At 39.0% G+C, this 22,216-nt stretch overlaps 1 protein-coding gene across 2 annotated transcripts in view; it reads right to left on the minus strand.

The window, feature by feature from the left end:
* Positions 1-2,419: 2,419 nt before the first annotated feature.
* Positions 2,420-22,216, minus strand: part of LOC308065005 (ectonucleotide pyrophosphatase/phosphodiesterase family member 1-like) — a 59,669-nt gene continuing 39,872 nt past the window's right edge. For both annotated transcript variants that reach the window (XM_080390399.1, XM_080390398.1), the window contains 12 exons: positions 21,851-21,882; positions 20,592-20,719; positions 19,611-19,680; positions 16,352-16,439; positions 13,138-13,313; positions 12,558-12,609; positions 9,649-9,803; positions 8,360-8,495; positions 7,299-7,379; positions 6,088-6,220; positions 5,214-5,370; positions 2,420-4,353 (listed from right to left, as the gene is read on the minus strand). In XM_080390399.1, coding sequence (XP_080246525.1) covers positions 4,186-4,353; positions 5,214-5,370; positions 6,088-6,220; positions 7,299-7,379; positions 8,360-8,495; positions 9,649-9,803; positions 12,558-12,609; positions 13,138-13,313; positions 16,352-16,439; positions 19,611-19,680; positions 20,592-20,719; positions 21,851-21,882 — 1,376 coding nt within the window. In that variant the 3' untranslated portion in view covers positions 2,420-4,185. The remainder of the gene's footprint in view (positions 4,354-5,213; positions 5,371-6,087; positions 6,221-7,298; positions 7,380-8,359; positions 8,496-9,648; positions 9,804-12,557; positions 12,610-13,137; positions 13,314-16,351; positions 16,440-19,610; positions 19,681-20,591; positions 20,720-21,850; positions 21,883-22,216) is intronic.

Below are 22,216 nucleotides of genomic sequence, written 5' to 3' on the forward strand. Positions count from 1 at the left end.
CCTCCCAGATATTGCTGCATGGTATACAAGGGTAAGCAGGAGACATTGCTGCTGCTGCCACTGGCAATGGTGGTACCCAAACAAAAATATTTGGAAACTTCGGCTTTAATAAGTTGCTAGGCTCACACTAACTCTGTCCCTGAACTCCTAAAAACAGTTTACCACAGCACAGCAGTAAAAGAGCTGAGTATAGCCCTCGCCTTGAGCCCTGGGATGGTTTCCTGACCTCGTTAGTGGTGCTGCTGTGGGCAGTGTTACAGCAACTGCCCTGTGACCCTGAAGGAGAGGTCCCACACTGTGCTGTCACCCCTGAGCACCATGGGTATGATGGGCAACTTGTTCTGGCACAGGTGCTCCTCAGCAACAGGCTTGCATTTTGTGGCAGATCTTGGAAGAAGGGAGGTCAGAAATGAGATCTTTCCTCCCAGCTGAGCGCCCTAACCACAGAGTCACAGATTTCATCTTTTATATTCCTTTTTGTCTTCTGGTCCCCATGAATCTTGTTTTCCTGGAAAAGTGGGTGCCCTCCCAGGCAGCAGAAGGGTAGCTCCTCCCAGCTTGCCAAGCCTGCTTTAAAACCTTGTATTTAAAGGGATAATTTTGTACTGTGAATCTCCTCAGACTATGGAAAGGCAGAAGCCCAGGCCACCCACTCGCCGGATGAGACAGGGCAGCTCTGGCAGGTGCCGTGAGCAGATAGCTGTTGTGCACTAGGCTGGACACAGTGGTTTATTGGATGCTGGATGTGTCGAGAAGAGATTTGCCAGATGAAGCCAGTCTCAAATACAGGTAGTTAGATATTGCTTCATTTTCTTAAAATAAAGCAATCTGCAGTAGATCCTGAGATAAATAAGACCAAGAAACCTGTAATGCATTAATCAAGTGAATTACCTTGCAGTTACCAATGGGAGCGGCCAGCGATACAAATCTGTACCACCTGAATACCTCTGAAAGCACAATTCTACATGCATTTTTCCAGCAGCAAACCCATCCTGAGATGTCCCCTGCCTCTCCACTGATTCCTACCTTGGCATCCCAGAGCTGTCAGCTTCTTGGGTAGGTTAAGGCTTGCCTGCCCAAAATTGTGTGACAACCCATTTAATTCCTTAAGTAACCAGCCCACCCCACTGCTTAACTTGTCCCACAGTTAGACAGCCCATGCCTTAACCAGATGTCCACTGTTGCATCTTCAGGCCCTTTCTTTCTGAACTCAGCAGCCAGAAGGACTAGATTAGCTCTGCCCACCCTGGAACAATCTTTGACATCTGCGAAGGCTCCTACCACCTCCTTCCTCAGCCATCCTTTCCTTACCCTAAACATATATTGCTGAGGAGACAGACTGGTCAGCATCTTCCCTGTATCAGTGGGCACCAATTGCAGCCTACAGCATCCGCTGGTGCCTTCCCCAAGAATGCCTGGCAACACACAAAACTGCTAGGCACATCCAGTTCAATGGCCTTTAGTCTGCCCCTCCGCTGTCTTTTTTTTGCCTGCAAGAAGGCCAGGCTACACAGCAGCTAACATTAAGAAGCAGTTACACGTAATAATGCTGACAGTCATGTCACAACGGCATTGCTGTTAACAACTTCCAGCTTCATTAACCGAGAACGTTCAGTGGAGCTGCGGCACCATCCATCAGCTGAAACAGAAAATATTTTACACCCAGATAGACAAAGCTGTCAAGTTTTTGCAGAATTACAAGTTTGATGGTGGCTGCAGCATGCTCCTTGGGGCCCACTGGGCTTCAAAACCACAACACAGTATATGTCATCCTGTGTATTACCAGCTACTGGATACCATGACTAGCACCAGCATTTACTCACAACGCTCTAATATCACCCTTACAAATGTCTCTAAAATGCAAGGATGAAGAAATAAAATAAGCAAAACTATTTACACTAAGATCAAATCAGGCTAGCTTTCTTCCCTATCAAGATCACTTCTCAATTTCTGGCAGTCACATTCCAAACCCATCTCAGCCACTACCCTCTCTTTACGACTATAATGGCTTTCACAGCCACTCTCTCTTCCAAAATCCTCCCTAGGTCAGACCAGCAGTCATCTGCTTGAAGCCTACCCTGTTCCTTCTTTACCCAGGAACTAGGGTAGCCCTGCCTCTTAGCTGAAACTAGCATTGCTTCACTTTCTGAAGATGTAAACATCTGCCATTTGAATTCAGGAGACCGTACGAGTTCTAAAAATAAAGAACCTCTTGACCATCTTTCTTCATATCTTCCCCTTCCAATTATGAATGCAACTTCAACATTCCGATTGGAGATGTTATCTTCAACTTAAAGAGCAGGGATTGAAGCGAGCCTCTCCGCACCCCCCAAAAATAATGTGAAATTGTGCTCTATATCTGCACTAGTGTTTAACTAGCCAGTAGCACTTGGTACAGAAAGGATCATGAACAGCACGCTACTAATAATGTTTTTATTGGTCACAGGCAATGGTACAAAGCAGTTACACTGAATAATGCTGTCACAGTCATATCATAATGTGAGGTTGCTACAACACATTTAAATTTCACACAGTGAAACTACTGTAGGAAAAAAAAGTCATGCTTGTAACAGAAGATCAAGAATACATCTGGTTAGAAGAAAAAAAAAATATGGTCCCAGGATTTCAAACCACTCAAACTGAAGTTAATGGAAAAGCTTCCACTGACTTAAGCAGGCTTTGAATCCAGCTTCCAACATCCCCTGACCAAGCTGTAAGGTAAACTGCCTCTCTGCTCAGTCACAGGCTCTTCATTCTTCTAACATACTTGTGCGTGCTGTATTTTCTTCTTTTTAAATGAGAAGAACATAAATGTGTAATTGACTATGTCAAACTTTATACATAACAGAGCCAGTTTTGGCTCATCAGCTTTAGAGAGAGTGGGAGAATTAAAAAAAAATGATAGCATGTGTACTGGAAAAGGAGGGAGTTCCTACACTCCTGAGTGCCTGTAGCAGCTGTTTGTGTAGCCTGAAAGCTTCCAAGAAAGCTCATTACATGCTTCTTCAGAATTTGCATCTGGCAGTGTCTGCATTCCAGATGGGTAACTTCTGTGAGCTGAAATTTGGATGATGTAGCACGAAGAACAGCTACAAATGCAGCTAGGATCTGGTCATTTGCCACCAATGGACAACCAAAGGGGGCTGGAACTAGATGATCTTTAAAGGTCCCTTTCTAACCCGAACCATTCTATGACAGGCCTGTGGGCATTTACAGTAGCAATGAGATGTGCCATTAGAGAAGATCATCTTACCAGTCTAAGGCAACAATCTCACTGCAAAATTACATTTTCTTGACAAAAACGGGATTTCAAAACCATAGCTGACAAAATCATGCACCTAACTGAGAAAGACCTCTTTGGTTCAGGAAAGCAAAATCTTTTTTTATCAAATCTAAGTTTAATTTGAAGCAAGATAATTATTTCTCAGAAGTAATTAATTCAGGAAATCTCTGAGCTCTGATTTGCAGGTGACTTGACACATCCTACATATACCTGCTCATTCTGAGGATGCATAGCAAGCAGGTTGTGCATCACACCCTCCATCAGTGTATCAGAGCACCAGAGACACCAGAGGGCAGCAACATGCCAAGGCTGCCCAGCCAACAGCTGCATTAGCCAGGTGCCTGCTCATTTGGGGGAAGTTTCAGTTAGCAGTCTTACGTACCTCAGCATAGCTTCTTGCACCATAATGCTGCACAATTTTATGAGACCCACAGCTCAGAATGTAATTCATGCTTCAAGGAAAAGTGGAGTTAGAGGTGCTGTTGTTTGTATTTCAGTGGTCACCAAGAATGTAGTTATTTCCCAGAACCGTATTTGCTAGTTACCTAGATTTTTAAAGTAGAATATAGATCGTAACCCATGCTTTATAAACTTCTCCCTCTCCAGTGCATATAAAAAGATAACATTTTTGTTCGTGTCTCAGACTAGGATGATCAAATGCTGTTAGCATTTAATAATGGACATGGTTCTACCACATTCAAGTGGAAATGACAGGAGTTGCCATCCTGTGTTACACACGTAGTCCACCAGGAGTCCCTGAGATACAAATATGGCACCCACTCTCCTCCCTACTGGCATTTTGGTCAGAAGTTCTCAATAAATGTTCCAGCTTATTAAAAAAAGTTTTCATTCTATTTACAAATCAGTTGTGAAATGTATAGCAATATTCCATAGGAAAAAAATCAGACCATTTCAAAAGTTGGTAAATATGTTTTTAACTGTAAAATGTCAGACACAGGCTGTTTTCTTTCTTGATAGAAGCTGAGTCCAGTAATTAATTCTACATCTCTGATCCGAGCTGTATGAAACTTCATTCTCTCTTCAACCCACATAGACTCAGACTTGCCATCCTATTAGGACAGAAGGAAAAAGGGTTTGTAAGACATCTTTTCTTTCTGACGTACATTTAATCAATTAGCAAAAGACATTCTAATGTTTTAGAAAGATCAAAAGCAGTAACTGTTGGCAAACATCTAACAAGCAGTTAGTAGTACAGATAGTTATAAGCTTGCCTGAATTTAGCACTTGCTGTTACTTCTTCAAGGGTACAGAGCTTGCAGCTGCACCAGTGGAAGTTGGTGATAATGGGGAAGGGCAGGTGAGGTTCAGCATTAATCCACCACCCCTATGATTAAACTATTCCTGAAAGCTGTGCCTGACTTGAGCAGTGACTTGCGTAATTCTACCCTACAGGATAGGTCTACACAATCCCCATGTTTTTTTCCTGTTTCTATGGAGTGTAGCTATGTGCATTCCCATCACAAGGCCAAGGTACTTGATCTAGAAGCAACCAATGCTCTTCAGGAACATCTGTGTCTCCTTTTGAGTCCGCCTTTGGCCTAGCACTGACCCTTCTTTGTGGGTGACTCATCTTTTCCTAGAAGCCCTTCATCCTTCTCAGCTGTTGACTGGGTATTTGCTCTACAGAAGCCTATGTACACATCACACTGATGGTCTCAATGTACTCCGACTCTACTTTGCTAGCTGTTAAAAGTTTTGCTCTTCAAAGAGAGAACTTCTGTTTCAACATTTGAGCGTATATACAGACTTCAGTATAATTCTGTTTACAAAAATATTGTCTTCTCTCTCAAGACTACCATGACGGACTGTACTGCTTTTACAGTCTCTTAACTAGTTAATCACTGACATCCAAGCAAAACAAGCTCAAGCCTGACTTCAGGTATTTATGGGGACCGAGCAGACTACTTACTGCACAGCTTTCACTGTTGTCTTCTCTGTGAGGTACGAGGAAAGCCAAGGCATCTAGAGACTCTTCACACTCCAGAGGAGTTTCAGAAGTATTTTTACAACTAGTCAGCACAATGAAGAAGTGAGTTGGAATTGGAACTTCTGAGTTACCAGGGTGTCTGAAACACAAAGGATGTTTCTGTAAATCCACCAAATCATACTTGCACAAAGAATAAGTGACAGCAATCTGCTATATTCTGGCATATCAATTTTAGCAACCCACCTATTTAGCCCAAAGAAATCTTAGGCCTGGAAGGAAAACTCCAGATTACTATTTTGCAAATCAAGTTTGGCTTGTAGGCTGATCTAAGTAACATGTTTGGTGAGGTATAACAACAAACTGATTTATCATAAAAACATGTAAGAATCCAAAGTAGATGGAGAGTTCAGCCTGAGCCCAGAAAACCATCTGCCTGCTGGCCTGAACCAGTTTTGCCAACTTGTGTATTTGTACTCACAACTTTGTAGCGGAACACTACCAGCCTAGGAAGTGCTGACCACACCAGGGATAAGCCCCTGCTCATCCACTCCTAGAGACTGTCATAAGATTTCAGGCTAGTAGACATTCTTCTGCATGCAACATCTTCCGTTACACTTCACTTTCAGGTTTTAAGATCACATATTTTGAGAGTGCATTTTTCCTTTGTGCTTGTTGCTTATTTCTTAGCTTTACACTTCTGTATCTGTTTAGGGCTATTTGACTGTTTCTTTGAACTGATGCAGCCTCCCAAGGCCCCACCTCCACAAGATGCTTTCCTTGATAACAAGGATTGTAATTACTTCTTGACCACTAATAGGGAAAGGAAACAAAGAATTAGGATATGAAAGGTTCCTACCTTTTCACCTTTTCTGGGGTATCATAGAGACCATCAGAATCATAATCAAACACAGGACCACTGACTACATTGACACCACTCCTGGCTGCAACATATTCAGGTAGCAGGTATTGATGGAAGTAGTTCCATAACACTGAAACACAGTAATGGAAGTGGGAAACACAGTGTGCAAGGTAGTAGCTGTTAATATAATTCTGCAGAGTTTTCAGTGGAGTATAAACAGACATGATAAGCTAGAAAAATAAACTGTAAACACTTGTATAATTTGTTAAGAGATTGCATCTAAGTGAGCAGCAGCATGCACTGCAGCATCTCCTGGCATTGTGGTTTCACAGTCACCCTACCACAAACCTGACTGAGGCATACTGATGCTGCTACCCTGTGGCCTTGGGTTTCTTTCCTTGGAAACCAAATAATCTTGGCTACAGGACAGAAGGTGAGAGAAGACCATGCCTGCTTGGGTCTTCACCGCTATCAAGTTGGCCTGGCTAGCTTGTACAGCCACACCTATGATCTGGGAAGTATCTTACCTGTATGATATTTTTAATTACAGTTAAGAGTTGACCACTATTCTATTACAAAACAAGACATATCTTTTGTCCAGAGGAAGTGCCATAGTTAGCCTTCTTTTTGACCAGGAATATGCTTAAAGTCAGTCAACATCTCATGTTCCCTCTCACCTAGGAAAGGCCAGGTCTTCAGATCTTTTCTACTGGAGATGTGACTATTTTCCTGTTTCCTTAGTGATTCAGATCCTAGATTCCTGCCTGGAAACCCATCTGAGTTTAGAATGCATTCCTAAACTGGAAATTAATTGAATTCCCATAATTGTATGTGGTATCTGGATTCTCTAGAGAATATTCAATATAAACCCCTGTTTAGGTAGGGAGGAAGATGTAAACAAAAATGTCACACATTAAATGGAGACACTTGTACTATGCTCCCATGTAATGAGCCAGTTGATTAGGAATCGTAAGCTCACAATGGTGGGCCTTTTCCACATAGGTGATAATCCTACTTTAAGGAACTTTTCACTCAAGTAAGAAACCCACAGTTGGAAAAGGTCTCATTTTATGGAAGCAGCTGAACCAGGGGTCATTTGCATGGTTTGAAGGCAAGCAAAAAAACAAACACAAACCAACCCACAAAAAAAATCAGTAGTCTTTCTTACATTCAGCTGTGCACAAAAAACATGCATACAAATAAAATACCTTTAAAGGCAGGATACATTGGTACAATGTTGCTGGTAAGCAAGGCATCATAGTGATGTTTCTTTGCATCTGTCATAAAATCTAAAACAAAAAAGCAATTCATTACTTGGATTTGTTACTTTAAGCACGAAAACGCAAGTTTAAGGATTGGTGTAGTAAGGTGCAGCTGACCTAACTTCACTTTCCAAAGCTGATGTGGGTCTAAGTGCTAATTTCAGTACATGCTGGATCCATCCCAAATAAATAGTCTTAGCAGCAGCAGCAATTGCTCTTGTCAGATAAAAAGTGGACAAATTTTCATGAGATTAAAAATATCAGCACAGGCTTCTGAGTTGTGGAGAGGGGAATAAAATTCACTTTATGAATGTCTGACCAACTTTTTCTCACTGCAGAACCTAGGCATAAAAATAGGAGCTCTACTGGAGCTTTGCACTTGTTACAGATGTTTAACTAACCTACTACTCAGTACTTTATGCAGTAAATAAATTTAAAATGCTTCTAAATCAGGTCAGCAACACCTCACAAACAATTTAACCATTTGTAAACAGCTAAATATTTTGTAATATGTTTGAGAATCTGAGATATGCTCTTCAGACCAATGCTGAATTGCTTTACTAAAGACTACATATGGCACACAACAGTATATTTCACATAGAAAATAAACTTGTCAAGGCAGCTTTTTTACACAATGAAACATCCCTAAATTTTACTTTGGCTAGTTCCAATTAGCACCTGTCATACACAGTGAATTTGCAATTTACTAACTTGCCAGATTTGGGTCAAGGTTTACATGTTCCTTCCAGTTTCTTCTATGAGATGCCACTTTAGAAACCTTACAAGTTCCAAAGCTTTTGGGGAGTACTACGTGACCTTGGACAACCCCACTAACTGCTGGAAGTGCCTAAAATGTTTTTATTTCTCATATGCCGAACTGAACTGCAACAAATCAGCAACTACTGCTTCATACTCTTAGTTATCAAGAACATCTATAAAAGACTACACCCACCACACCACAAGTTATTTAAATCACATATGCTGTACAATGAAGGCTATGCACATACTTGGAGGAGAAAGGAATCCGTAAGTTAGGCGAGGATGATTGCTGTAGAACAAGCATGTCTGGTTATGATTAAAAGAAATACGAACATCCTTGTGTAAACAGCTGGAGGTAGCTTCTGTAGCAGAAACCCACTTGTCCTATTGAATAAGAAGAAAGTATCACTGGTAAAAGAGATACTTGAGTTACAACAACTCTCTTGGTGAGGGGGACTGCAGAACTCTAAATATTTAGCTGCAACTGCTTTTTATGGTGTGAAGGGACTTAACTAAGATGCAAGAATTGTTCCTTTTATCATCGGAAAACAAGCCATCCCATCCATTTCATATATTTTGGAAATAAAGTGAACAGAGTTGCAGCATTTTAATTGAGTTGAGAATAACATATTCCAAGAGAATTTAAATATGCCCATTAAAGATAACCTGATATACTGTAAAAGTACTTGTTCGTTCAAGCTAGGAATCAGAGGCAGCTAGATGTGGTGTTAGCCATCTTTCTCCACTGGGCCCCTTGTTACAGAAACTGGTTGCTTCATGCCACTAACTTCAAAATATTTTTGAGGAAATCTTGGAAACCTTGCCAGAGTTTAGTATAAATTTAATCGTAATAGTCATTGTTTAAAACCTGATTCTTAGATAATCAAACTAAAAAACATCCTCTACCATCCTAATTCCTTTTAAGGATGATGTGGCTTCTAAATTTTCTCTGAATGGGAAAGGCTAACTTGAAAAGCTCTGCATGAACAGATGTATCTTTCCTGCCCCGAACCCTATCCTTAAAGTGCCTTTTTTTGTTGTTGTTGTTGTTTCCGAATCAGGACAATTTTCTGAGAGAAGGATCAGATCAGGGCATGAATTGTTCAAGATAGTCCATAGATTTTTTCAAAAGGATCCTGCTACATTACAAACACTGCTTTAAGACCACAAAACCCCTGCTGAGATCACACTAAGGACAGCACCAGAAGACTGCTATAGCAGACCTATGCTGCCAAGCAGTAAGCCAGTGCAGACTCATAGGGTCTCTATATCAATGGCAACAGGCTCCTCACCTCCTGGTGGATCTGCTTGCTTTGGAGGCAAAACTGCAGCTCTCCCAGAGAAACAGGAAGAAGTCAAAGCCAATTCTTATTATAGGAAAGTGAAAAAAGCTCATACAAAATTCTTTTTCTCATGTAATTCTATATAGTTCCCTGGGAGATAACATCATAAGCAGATCTCAGAAGCATTCAGGAGTAATTGATATTCAAGCTTTTTACCTTTCAGTATAGCTTCTAACCTTTTTTCATATACTTACGTCTTTGTTAAGAGTATATGCACTCCAGAGAGGCATTCTGTAGTCTTTGCTGTATCCACTCACATAGCGGTAATGGTAGAGGAGGCAGTAATTATGCCTCTTCTGGAGAACCCTGGGCCGTCCATAGGGCAAAGTAAGTTTCTCTGTTTTCTTAACTGCAGCAGAAATAGTGCTTGTTACAATTAAAATCAATATTGGTTTTTAAGTATCTCCCTCTTTTACACACCTAACATTGGCAATTGGAAATTGAAGCAATCAGAGAACTCAGTAACAAGAATGAAAGTTTTTCTTGTTCTGTATCAAAGGTATATTTTCAATGCTAAGGCAATAAATTTGGTGACAAAGCCACTATAAAGCAATATAAAGCTTATACTGTACAAATTAAGTTTATATTTAAAACAAAAAAATTTACATTTCAAAACAGGAGATGGATTAAAGCTGCAAAGTTAAAGTCTTTGTTCACTTTGTATTTCAGTTTAAACACAATGTGGGATCTGCTTCCACATAATATTTAGATGGGACAGTAACCAATTGTGGCAATTTGAAGTCTGCTGAGGGGACTATTTTAGTAGAAACCAAAGTCATATGTAAAAGTGACATTTAAAAGAGAGAGAGATCTAAATACATAATCCAGTGAAGTACTGATTGGATTTTCAGACCTGCAAAGACTTGCTTTGTAATAGTGCGATAGTCACAAAATCTTCATCCTCCCTCTCTCTCATGGGACCACATCTCCTTAGAAACTTTGTATACGGAGAAAGGTATCTCCAAACCTTTAATACATGATACTGCAAAGGTTTTTTGCAGAGCTTTGCCAAAGGCATTGCCTGTTTATTGGCCAACTAGTATATCCAATGGAAGAGTGAAAGCTTTCCTTTAAAATTGTATCAGGAAGAACCCACGTGGGATCACCAAAGTGTGAAAAGCAAAGCAGAATTAGCAACAGAATTACTGTAGAGACAACTACCTTAAAGAACAAAAATTATCAAAACAAAGTAACAAAACATGTTTTGCCATCATTAGCGCAGTCAAATGTCAGTAGAAAGTTTCAGGGTTTAACTCCTAAGGTAAACTTGAATTTCATCAAAACTTTGAATATTTAAATTTTTGCCAAACTGGAAAAAAAGAAAAATAAGATTTTCACATTTTGAGTTCTCTGATGCAAAATAAAAATTGAGGAAAACTAGCACATCATTGAAATATTTTAAAATAAAAATATTACTTTGCCTTTGAAAATGCAAGTATTTTCAACCATTATATGACTGGAATTATAAAGATGACATCAGTATATTTTCCATTAAGGATGTCAAAACCATCCACAAATTATGCAGAACCATGATTTCAAAGTAACTGTTTTATATGGGGAAAGAATGTGAGCAATGAATGAATGCTGCAGTTGTTTTCCACAGTAATTCTACAACACACACACAAAAGACAAGATTGTGACGTTTATTTCTCCACCCATGAGGGAAAAGGCAAACCATTCTTTTTTCCATAAAACTAAAAATGCAGTTAATATTTTGTTGTTCTTATAGGCTATGAACTTAGGACAATCAATGAGAGAATATGAAAACCGAGGTAACTAATAAAGCCTGAAGAGTCATAAGGAGCATCTGGGCTGGTTACTAGAATTCTGTAATGTGTGATAATGCTTTTTGTATCTAATTAATAAGTGCTTAATTAATAAAATTTACAAGGAAATTACTGCTATTAAGACCAGTGCTAAGCCAGCTCTCACTGATAATCCAAGCAAAATCCTGCAGTGGCAAAAAGATAGGTTTAGAGCCTTAGGCTCCTACTCCTACAAAACAGAACTGAGACAGGCTATGCAGCTGGCCTTGCAATATTTCTTTAAAGCCCAGTTCAGCAAGGCATTCAGGCATCCACTTACAAATTAGCAGAGTCTGTTTCTATGCAACCGCTTGCACACTTAGGGGAAAGCACACCGTATCATACTAACTGGATTTAATTTTGTTTCATAAATGTTACAATAGTGATAGAGTTATTTTAAAAGGGTTCTGGGACACATTTTTAAAAGATGCCCTGGTTGTTAGCGGAAAAGAATCAAGAAAGCTCTATCTGCTTTTTGTGCCAGAACAAACTATACAAATTAACATAAGCATTAAATTAGCTCTGAATAAGCAGCAAATACTGGTTCCTGCCTGTAACTGGCATTTAAGTCCAGATCCTAATAGCGAGCTACAGTGGAGTATTGCCAAATACAGTTTATTTGCATAAGAAACAAGTTTTCATGAACATACATGAGGCAAAGTCTTTATCAACCTATTTCTGTGATAGCCTATCATCTTGATTTCATCTTTGAAAGTATTAGCACCAAGGGTTACATTTCATTTTGGACTTATGGCTTTCATTATTTACTTACTGTCCTACTTGCTTCATGCTCAAAATAGTTAATTTTGTTTTACAAATCATCAGCACATCTATAGCCTTGCAAACTGCAGCTCAAACACGGCGTGTAAACATCCAAAGAATGGAAATAAAGCATAAGTAAAAAAGGCAACATCTTAAGACCGTGTAGAATACACCTTACACTTCATTAAAAGTATTTTGCCACCGTGATGCTGGTATTTCCAGGGATTTCTTATCAGGTACTTTCCCATATCATGCTTTTGCTTCCCATTCTAGAATGGTCATTACTTCAGTGCTAGAAAAGTCAAAAGTATCACATAATACATGTGCCATAAAGACACATGCATAAGGTTAGACATTTATTTCAGAACAAATTGTTCCATAGGACTGTATTTGAAAAACTCAGAACTGTAGTCCCAGCAAGTATTTCAAAGAATATTTACCTCATGTACTTGAGTTACTCAGAAGCTTAAATATAGAACATTTTATTTTTTTAATAATTTTTGTTACCCTTCTATATTACTATCAAAAGTTCTTACCTTCTGTTTCAGTGAGATTTAAACGCTGATGGAAATCCCTTATTGGCAAACCCTACAATTATAAAGCAAAATCAATGAGATTCTGTTGTGTTCTACAAAGCATACTATAAGCCACTACTACATTTAACACACCAAACGTAACATCTGCCTTGCAAGTTATCCCTATACAGAACTCACTAATATCTACAGAGTAGGGCCACAGAGTTTTCAGAAACAAATAGTTTTTACCACAAACAGATCTACAGCCTTGAAAACCACAGCCCAAAACACAACATTCACAGAATGGAAAATTCAACATAATTAAGAGAAGCAAGCAAGAACTGAAAGCTTTCCCCATCAAAGCTTGCTTCTCTGGCATTTACTAGGTTTTTCAGAGCTGAATATGACTTAACATAAGAAAACTGCAAAATGAATATATTAACACAGGCTAGTACCCGCTAACTCCATGTGAGATTTGATTTGGAAACCAGTAGTAGGGGACTGCAAAACTAGTAGGAAAACACTGGAAAAGCCAGAGTTTCATTCTTTAAATACAACACAGATGTCTGCCTCCACAGCTTTAACCTTTTTCAGTACTTACCTCTGTCCTGCAGGAGCAGCCAAGGCTCACTGAAAAGGCTCTTTGTCCCACCACAGAGCAATCAGAAGGATGGCTTGTTTCTTTGGGATGGTGGGGGGTGTAAACAGGGTTCCTTAAAAGATGGTTTAGGCGTCCATGGGTTCCATTGTTTGGGGCTGGTTTCAAATCAAGCAAATCTATGAAAGAATTCAAGTGATATTAACAGGAGCACTGCTGCTTGTATTGCAGTTACAAGTATGGGTGAGTCAATAAAGCTGCACTGCTTGCTGCTCATAACACCAAAAAGGGAAAGCAATATAACCCTTTTAAAAGGGAGCATACATGTTCTTAGCTAGGGCTCAGGATGGTATTAGTCTGCTTGTAAAGAGGGACAGAACAGCACACACACAAAAAAAATAACAAATGAAATGAGAAGTGAGCTTGCAGCATCCAAACTTGCAGTGGGGAACAGAATGGCAAATCTCAAACACATGAAGCTAGTCGCCACCTAACATTGAAGCTTTGTGAGAATAAGTTTGGGGTCTTTTTGTTGTTTTGGGTTTTTTTTATTACCTGGAAATTAAATGCATAAGCTTCAGCTAATAAGTATCACTAAAGGGTAAAGCCACAGAAGAACCTAGACAGAACACTGTTTCTTTCTGCTTGTCACTTAGGTCTAAAATGTTAAGCTTCAGAAATCTCAAAGTAATCTAATCACAAAACCATCTCTGCCATTAAAGTAATTTAAACAACTAAAAGCTGCTTACCAGTAATGCTCAGAGACACTTCAGACACCTTCAAAATACTGAATAGATCAAGACCTGTGTCATGCTTAATCCTCACTAGCACTCATAGATCTATTGTTCTTCCACTTAACTCATACTGAATCTATGAAATCAGGTATTTTCAAAACATAACAGGTGATGAGACATGCGTCTCCAAATGCTTGGTGTCTAGATCACTCACCTAGAGCACAAGAATTAGAGCTGAACTTCCCTTCCTATGTGGGGAACTGAACACAATTCTCCCTGTACTGTGCCACTCAGATATGTTAATGGAATTCCCTCCAGATTAAGCTGTTTTGGTTTGGAAAGAATAAAACAACTTTTCCAATCCTAGCAGTCCCAGTTTCAATGAATACTTCACACAAAGCAGTGATAAAGCAAATCGCAACCAGTCCCAGAACTCTGATCCCCACTTCAACAGACAAATTACATTGTTACGTTACAATTACTTGAAGTGGAGCATCCAGGATTTCACAGTGCCCCAGAAAACCTGGTAATTTGGACACCTTGGAGAACATGAGTTGAAATCCCCCTATTCAGACAAGGCAGTTAGTGATACATATCTGGTGCTTACGCTTTAAGTGCTGAGATGTTGGACAAACAGGAGAGAGTATCTCTTCTCTGGCTGCACTTTGCAAGAAGGTGCAGTCAGGCACCTCTGAGAGAAACACTAGAGCCCCAAACAAGTGAAAGAAGATGCCTTTCTGCAGTCCAGATGGCACTTAGCCCTGGGTAAGAAAAAAGGTGAGTAAATCACCTCACATCATTTTCTATCTGAAAGTTAGTGTGCTGGCTTTTGCACATCCTATTCTTTTAATTCTTTCTACACAGGATGGAGGAAATATAGACCCCAATGACTGCACTTAAAATGTCTGATCTGTCACTGAACTTGCTTTACTGAGATGCCAGTAAGGACTACCTCTCCCATGCAGTGTACACAGAACAGATCAGGGGATTGCAAGAAGGTGGTTCAAGATCAAACATGACATAAGACAGCAAAGTACAAAAGGCTGAGAGCCACGCTTCCTGACAACGACTTCTTTCCTGTTCCAGCAAATTTAAACACATGGTTTAAATGTGGTATACCTGAATATCACCACTGATTTCGAGCGTGTGCTGTGCTCCTGTTAAGTGTTTTCTGGATCAGACCCTTTGGTAATACTTTGTCTCTCACAGATGCAGATGTTCGAGCAAGTATAGGTCCTGGCAAGAGAGAAATAGGCAGGAAATAATGGAAAACAGGTGAAGACCTCAAGGGGAATAAATGAATAGAAAGCAGTAGAACTACTGACAGACTTCTGGAGAAACCATGAAATACAGAATGAAAAAAAGGACAAAGGAGACACAGTAACATTGTGTTTGAAATGGAGGGGGGTGGGGGAAGGGGCCACAAGGCATTGAATTTTCCAGAAAGAAACACCACTTCTCTGGTGCAGTGTACTGTACTATGTCAGAAAATAAAGCTAAGAATACCTATGGAGTGGGCTGTCTGTGATCCTCAGATGCAGAAGCAGACTGCACGGAACAGAAATCAATCATGAATTCAAGAGTGACACCATAGGAGGTGTGAGAAATGGGAATTCCGACTATTGCAGATACAACTAGGTCTAGAGCAAGACTCCAAAGCAACAGGACTACAGACTCACAAGACTGTTGCAGTCCATTGAAAAAACAAAAAAAGCATATTTGGAACACCTGTTGCATTAGACAATGACAATGGACAAGGAAACATCCCAATCTAGTATTAAAAGATATAATACATAAGTTGAACAAGTGACACATGCAATGATGAATTTGGGAGGAACTGTATTACATGAATCAAGTAAAAAATAAGAGTAGTCTAAATTTTATCTGAACTAAAAACCTATTTATATTTAGTAATAAAATCAAAAATATGGTAAAGGAAAACAACAAATAAGAAAGCACATGACAAAATACAAGGAACTGTTCAAGTACATAGAAGGCAGAGGGGCTGACTGATTCAGGCTTTCTGGAAACGTGCTGCCTGGCACCTGCACCCATACCATTATAATGCTTGTTTATATACAGTTCTGCCTGGATAAGGTCACCCGAGCAACTGATCTGATAAAGCTTCTAGTTAGATAGAAAAGAAATATCCCCTCTTCTCAACAGTAAAGAGATTGTCAAGTAGTCACTTTTAGTAGGTGAGTCAAAGCACCAGCTCTGGAGCAGCCAAAGGAACACACCAAGTGACCAGTAGAGAGGAGAGATACAAGGTGGCCTGACCAGTAGATCCTAAACAGCTGTTACGCATTTAGAAGCTGGACCTTTCTGAGAAAGACAAACAGCCTTTTATTTGTGAGTATCAGCAGCAAGCCTTAAGGACAAATTTCTAAGGACACTTAAAAATCTGTTATTAGAAGACTTACAATGCCCATAAGACATTATATTTTATTGAACACAGATGACCCCCCATCAACTGTACTTACCACACATTAAATTATAGACTTCAATGTTTTCAAATGGGTCAACTTGAGTACGAAACTTGAATCCTGGTCCAAACCCAATAAAGATAGCCTAGGATTTACAGAGAAAAAATAAAGTGGAATCCTCTTTAAGATAAGTTAAAATGGAAAATATCTTGAAAGAAAATACCCTCTGTATATGAAGAACTTAACCTTTACTTCATCAACATAGTTTGGATCAAGTCAAAAGCATGTTTTTCCCCCCCAAAAAAAGGAGATGTGTAAGAATAATTTTAAGCAGTGAATGAGTATTAGAAAACCCAATTTGTCTCATTGTTGCCTTCAAAAAGTTGCCTTCAGCTATTTATGAAGTCCCTTGCTCTTTTCTGCCTTTGAAGAAGTTAAATTCATTTTCTTAAAGGCTTTAAGAGATTTAATGGAAATGTTGAGCCAAAGTAACCATCAAATTTCATGCCCTGTAACCAATTTAGAAGCTTTTAACTTCAGGCTATAAAAACATCTGTTGTTAATAATGTTTTAAATGGCTTAAGCAATGGCAAGATGCTAAGCGTCTGTGCCTGGTTTGCAGCTGTTCTTTCTTCTTGCACCACTTCCTGAGCTGTACTGGCACAAGCTATTGTGTAGCCATACAGTGAACCTGATCCAGGAATGCAGCCAACTTGAAAAAATTTTCTTTTTTTCCTGTTGGCTCTTTTCCTTCTGGTTCAGTTCCCCGACCTACTTAATGCTGCAGTCATGCAGAGCTTACACTAGCATAGAGCAGGGTTGGCTGCACGAGTAAGAACAGGGAGGCAAGGGAAGCAAATGCTTAAAAGCAACTGCTATCAAAAAGATTTTTTTTAAATTTATTGTGAGATATTTAGCTTATTTTTAAAGTAAGTGAAAAAGATTGCACCCATCTGCGGTATCAAGATACTGAGCGAGTGTTGGATAGCATCTTCCTGATCTCAAAGCTCTTTGCAAACAATGCAATTCTCAGATTTCATAGCTGTGTGGCAAAAACAGAGGCTAAAAACTCAACTCCAACTTCTTTCTCTAAAATTAAAGTATGAGGCAGGCTGTCATTCCATAACTGTTGATACTAAAATCTGTAGGCTAATGATTTACTCAACATGCCTAATTTGAACCAGATGAGGCAAGAACATGCCACCCCCTCTGTTGAATGAGGTGACTACAGAGTATGAAATTTAGGCTGCTGTAACATTAGTCACAAAAGGTTAAATTATATCTGTTTTAAGACCAACTAAGGATGCTATGAACTGACTATCTCAAGTCTGGCGTAAAGTTTGAATACAGTCAGCCTACTAAAATAAAAATTTAAAGTCAAACTGTAGCAGAGAGAGAATATACTAAACTGGCATTTGGCATCATGTGGCCTTGCTGGTTGTAACCCATTACCAGTTACCCTATCCACAGGTTTCCCATTGTCAAATCGGGGAAGAAAAGTAGGCCTGGAAGGGTAAACCAGTGAAAATTATCACAGGTTTTGGCTGACAGTTTTTTAATAAACAGTTTGATGCCAACACTACATAATTCTACAAAACACGAAAATAAGACTTTTAAGATAAATCTATGCTTAACACTATGTAGGTCTTTTCATAAAGCTTGTTTTCAGTAACTTTTTTTAATACAAGATTCTCTCTCTACAAATGTGTTTACACAAATTCACTGTAATAGTACCAAGCACCTCATGACTGTTAGTGAATTTTATCCTGAAAATAGCCTTTTGAAAAGTATTGCCTTTCGTTTTATTAATAGCAGAAACTCAAGCACAAGGATAGGTTAAGTGAATTCCTCAAATTAGATGGGGCTGACTAGGGAAATGTGGAATCATATCCTTCAGATCTCTTCCCATTTCTCATTAAAGAGAAGAATTTTGGGACTCTTATTTTGAACATGACTAACATGCTTTCTTGTGAACAGACTACCTCAACATATACATATTCTAATCATGACACTATAAAATTACAGAGTTGGGAAGATCATTTAGTCAACTTTCAGAAAAGACAGAATCAAAAGTAATTGTTATTTCTGACAGATACTTGTCTGACAAGTCACTGGCAATTCCTGTGGTGGAAACTCCACAGACTTCCAGGGAAAATTGTTGAACTCATGTTCTTTTTAAAAAAAGCTTCTCAAGAATCAAATCAATATTTCTTTATTGCAGTTTAAGCATTACTTCTGTTCTTAGGCAACCCAGAAAAAAAACAAGAAAAAAAACAGATTAGCCTTACAGACCTGGCTGGCAAGGGAACAGCTTTGCTTGTAAGAGCCTGGGTGACACAGTGGACAGCAAGCCAAACATGAGCCAGCAGCACACCCTGGCAGCAAAGGCGGCCAACAGCATCCCATGCTGTATAAACAGAAGCTCAAGGAGCAAATTGAGGGAAGGGATTATCCCTCTCTACTCAGCATTTCTTTAGGCCACATCAGGATACAGTAGCACCTCCAACATAAATTGGAGACACCAGTAAACAATCATCACAGATTCAGTGGAGGGCCCCCAAGGTGTTTGTGGGCGGATGCTCTTGCCCCATGAAGGGGAACAAGGCTTGTTCAGCATGGAGAAGAGACTACTTCAGGTGGATCAAACTGCAGTCCCCTAGTACCTAAAAAAGTCATCAAGGAGATAGAGCCGTGCTCTTCAGTACTCCATAGCAGGAGGCAGAGAGAAACACTGAATCGACAGCAGAAACTGAAACAAGAAAGGCTCTGGCTGGCTATAACTAAACACATTTATACCAACAGGACAGTCAGGTAGTAGAATCGGTTGGTTAGAAGCTGTGGAGCCTCTGACCTTAGCAGTTTCAAAGATGTAACTGCATAAAGCCCTAAGTAACATGATCTGGTCACACAGCTGACAGTTTTGAGTTGGAGGTGGGACTAGAGACCTCCTGAAGTCCCTCCCAATTTGAATTCTCTTAATACCTATAGTGGCTGTATTAGAGGATTTGATGTTTCCTCTTTTCCTGCTTTTAATGTTACAACAAAAGAACTTGGCACATTACAGTCTTACCAGCACAGTGAAATCTCTAGGGCAAGTCCTGTAGTACTTTTGCCCAACTCTTACATCAACAGAATCCCACCCTGTGTGGGTTACCCAGCACATCACAATAGCAATCCTACAAATACTTGATTTCCTTAATTGCCGATGGAATAATGTCACAGGTCTTAAAATAAAATAAAAATCAGCACCCAGCAAAGACAACGTTCAGAAACAGAAGGAGATAAAAATAAGACCTAACATATGTTTAAGTCTCACCTGCATACTGGTGAAGCGATTGTCTGAGCCATGGAATCCACCTGTGCAACTTTTAATCTCAAGTGGTTTCCTATTAAAAATGCAAAGTTTATATAACTCACATTTTACAAATCATGTCAGCATAAGAAACAGGTAGTGATGTATTGTTCATTTGTTAGAGTATTATTAGAGGTTTGTCTGTAGGGACTAAAAGGTCTTTAAGCTCTGGAAGAGAACGCCTTTAAAATCAGAATGATAGTTTTCTCTGCAAATGTTATCCCTTTGGAATTCTCAAGTATCTAGAGTAATTTAAAGTCAAATATCAGATGACACATGAACCAGATGTTTGTTCTCAGAATAACAGATTTTTCACATTACTGTCATTTGGGTAATAGACTTTTACAGTACTTTACATCCTTTTTTTTTATTATTAAAAAAAATAATTCTAATTTAAAGCATTAAAGCATTCAGCTGGGCATCTTAAAGTAATAAAAACAAATCTCCAACATATGCCAGGTCCATGCATATTATTTGAATCTGTACAGTTCTAGTAACCCAAACCTGATTTGCCTATGTTACTGGTGTTACACAACAGAACTTACTGAACATGTGGAGCGAGAAACTTTCATGATGAAAGCCCTGGCATACAACAGAGGTGTTTAAAATTATATTATTATAGCAGATACCACTATTCTGGGAGTTTTAAATTCATTGGTCAGAACATGTAAGGTCATTAACAACAGTGAGCTCAGTAAGTTCAATGTATGCCAGTGGATCACCTCCGAGACTGGTTCAGCCAAGTAGTTATGCATGTGAAGTCTGAGGAGACTCCTCAGGCCAGCAAGAACTGCAGAGAAAAGCATGCATCTCTTTGCTATGACAAGCAGGAATACCACACTCCAATAGCTGTCATTGAACTCTAAGCATCTTGAAGAGAAAAGTTATGAGAAAACAAGAAATTGTTTTTTTCTGTATAATCAAGTACTGAAAAATTTAACTTACCTAGCAAGCTGCCATTGGGAGTCTAAATAGAAGTGCAATGGTTCAATCCGGTCATTATAGGAATAATGGAAACGCTTGGGTAGCAGCTGTTTCATATAAGCTTTGAAAGGCTGATGTGGTTCTATGCACTGAAATGTTTAAATATAAAATGTAAATTTCACCAAAATTTTGCTCATGTCATGCACATTTCCTATAAAGCATCTCAATTGCAAAGGGTCTGCAACAACTTCCACTAAGGACAATGGAACTCCATCAGGTTTGGAATCATATGGCCTAGGATGTAAACATTAGTAACTATTTAAGTAAAAAAATATGACTGGTTTTCTGTTCAATAGTTATTAAGAGTATTTATATTGCATCACGGACATGACTAACTTTTTCTTACAGCCTACAACTGTACAAAAAAACCCCAGTACTCCTTAGAATTAGTAAATAATTACACCGACACATGAACATCATGACGCATGAACATCATGCCACTTTCACAAGTGGTAGGAGGCTACCCAGTGTAATAATTCTACAGCTATGTAATATGGAAAGTAACAGACATTCAAAGGGTTTTTAGAGTAGTCACTCAAAGACAAACAAATTTTTCACCAACTCAGGTCCATTAATGATTTTAAAATAACGCAAAAAAAAAATAAAATCAAACCACCAAAAAAATTCAACTAAGCGAAAAACCCTCTACTGTAATATTTTGAATAGTGAAGTCATCCAGACAAACAGCATAGCTCTCACCAACAGTAGTGTCTGCACAACTGAGGGGCAAACAGATTGTGGTGCAGGGATGAGAACAGAAGCCATGTACAGAGCAGAAAAGCAAATTCCTTAAGCTGGAACTGACAAAAAATATAAAATCAATATCCTCTCTCAAAGCTGTTTGTCAAAAAGGTGTGAGCAAGAAGATCTTATGCTTGTCCAGGAAATGGCACTGAGCTTTACACTGACTTGGCCCTCAGCCAGTATGATCCAGATACACAAGTTCCCCGTTTCGAAGAGCAACATAATATAGGTAGTGAAAAGAAATGAACACAAACACTTAGTTAACACACAACCACAGCCATATGATACCATACTCAACTTTGACCTTCCCTTCCCCTGCGCAGAACTACTTTTGTTGTTGTTACCTGTCTAGCAAATAGAAGGCCACTGATTCAAAGTCCAGATGCTACGTAAGTAAGCTCAACAAACAGCTGATGCTATAAAATACCTGTAAGTGTCAGTAGAAATTAAACTAGAACAGATACGACAACACTTACTGTGAGGTTTCTGACAACGCCTTCATAATTAACTGGAAGAATCATATGTAAGAATTAGTCACCTAAGTTAAAAAAATCAGATTTAAAATTAAAGCACTCCCATCACACAATATAATCAGCTTATTTTCAAGAAAACTCTGGACATCAATTATTTTTCCAGAATGAAGACCATATGAAGTAAAGCAATGACTAAGCTGTCAAGCTATTGCTTTTATTAAATTTTAGTTCACAGTCTCTCCTTCCTTTACTTATTTACAGCTTAAAATTTTTAAGCTGTATTAACCACAGTTTGAAAAACAATCTGAGAAATAAGTTTTCACAAAAGAGGCAACTAAATGCTGTGCTAATCAAGCTGGATTTCTCCTG

Source organism: Falco punctatus (genome assembly GCF_963210335.1).
Source record: "Falco punctatus genome assembly, chromosome: 5".
NCBI classification, from domain to species: domain Eukaryota; kingdom Metazoa; phylum Chordata; class Aves; order Falconiformes; family Falconidae; genus Falco; species Falco punctatus.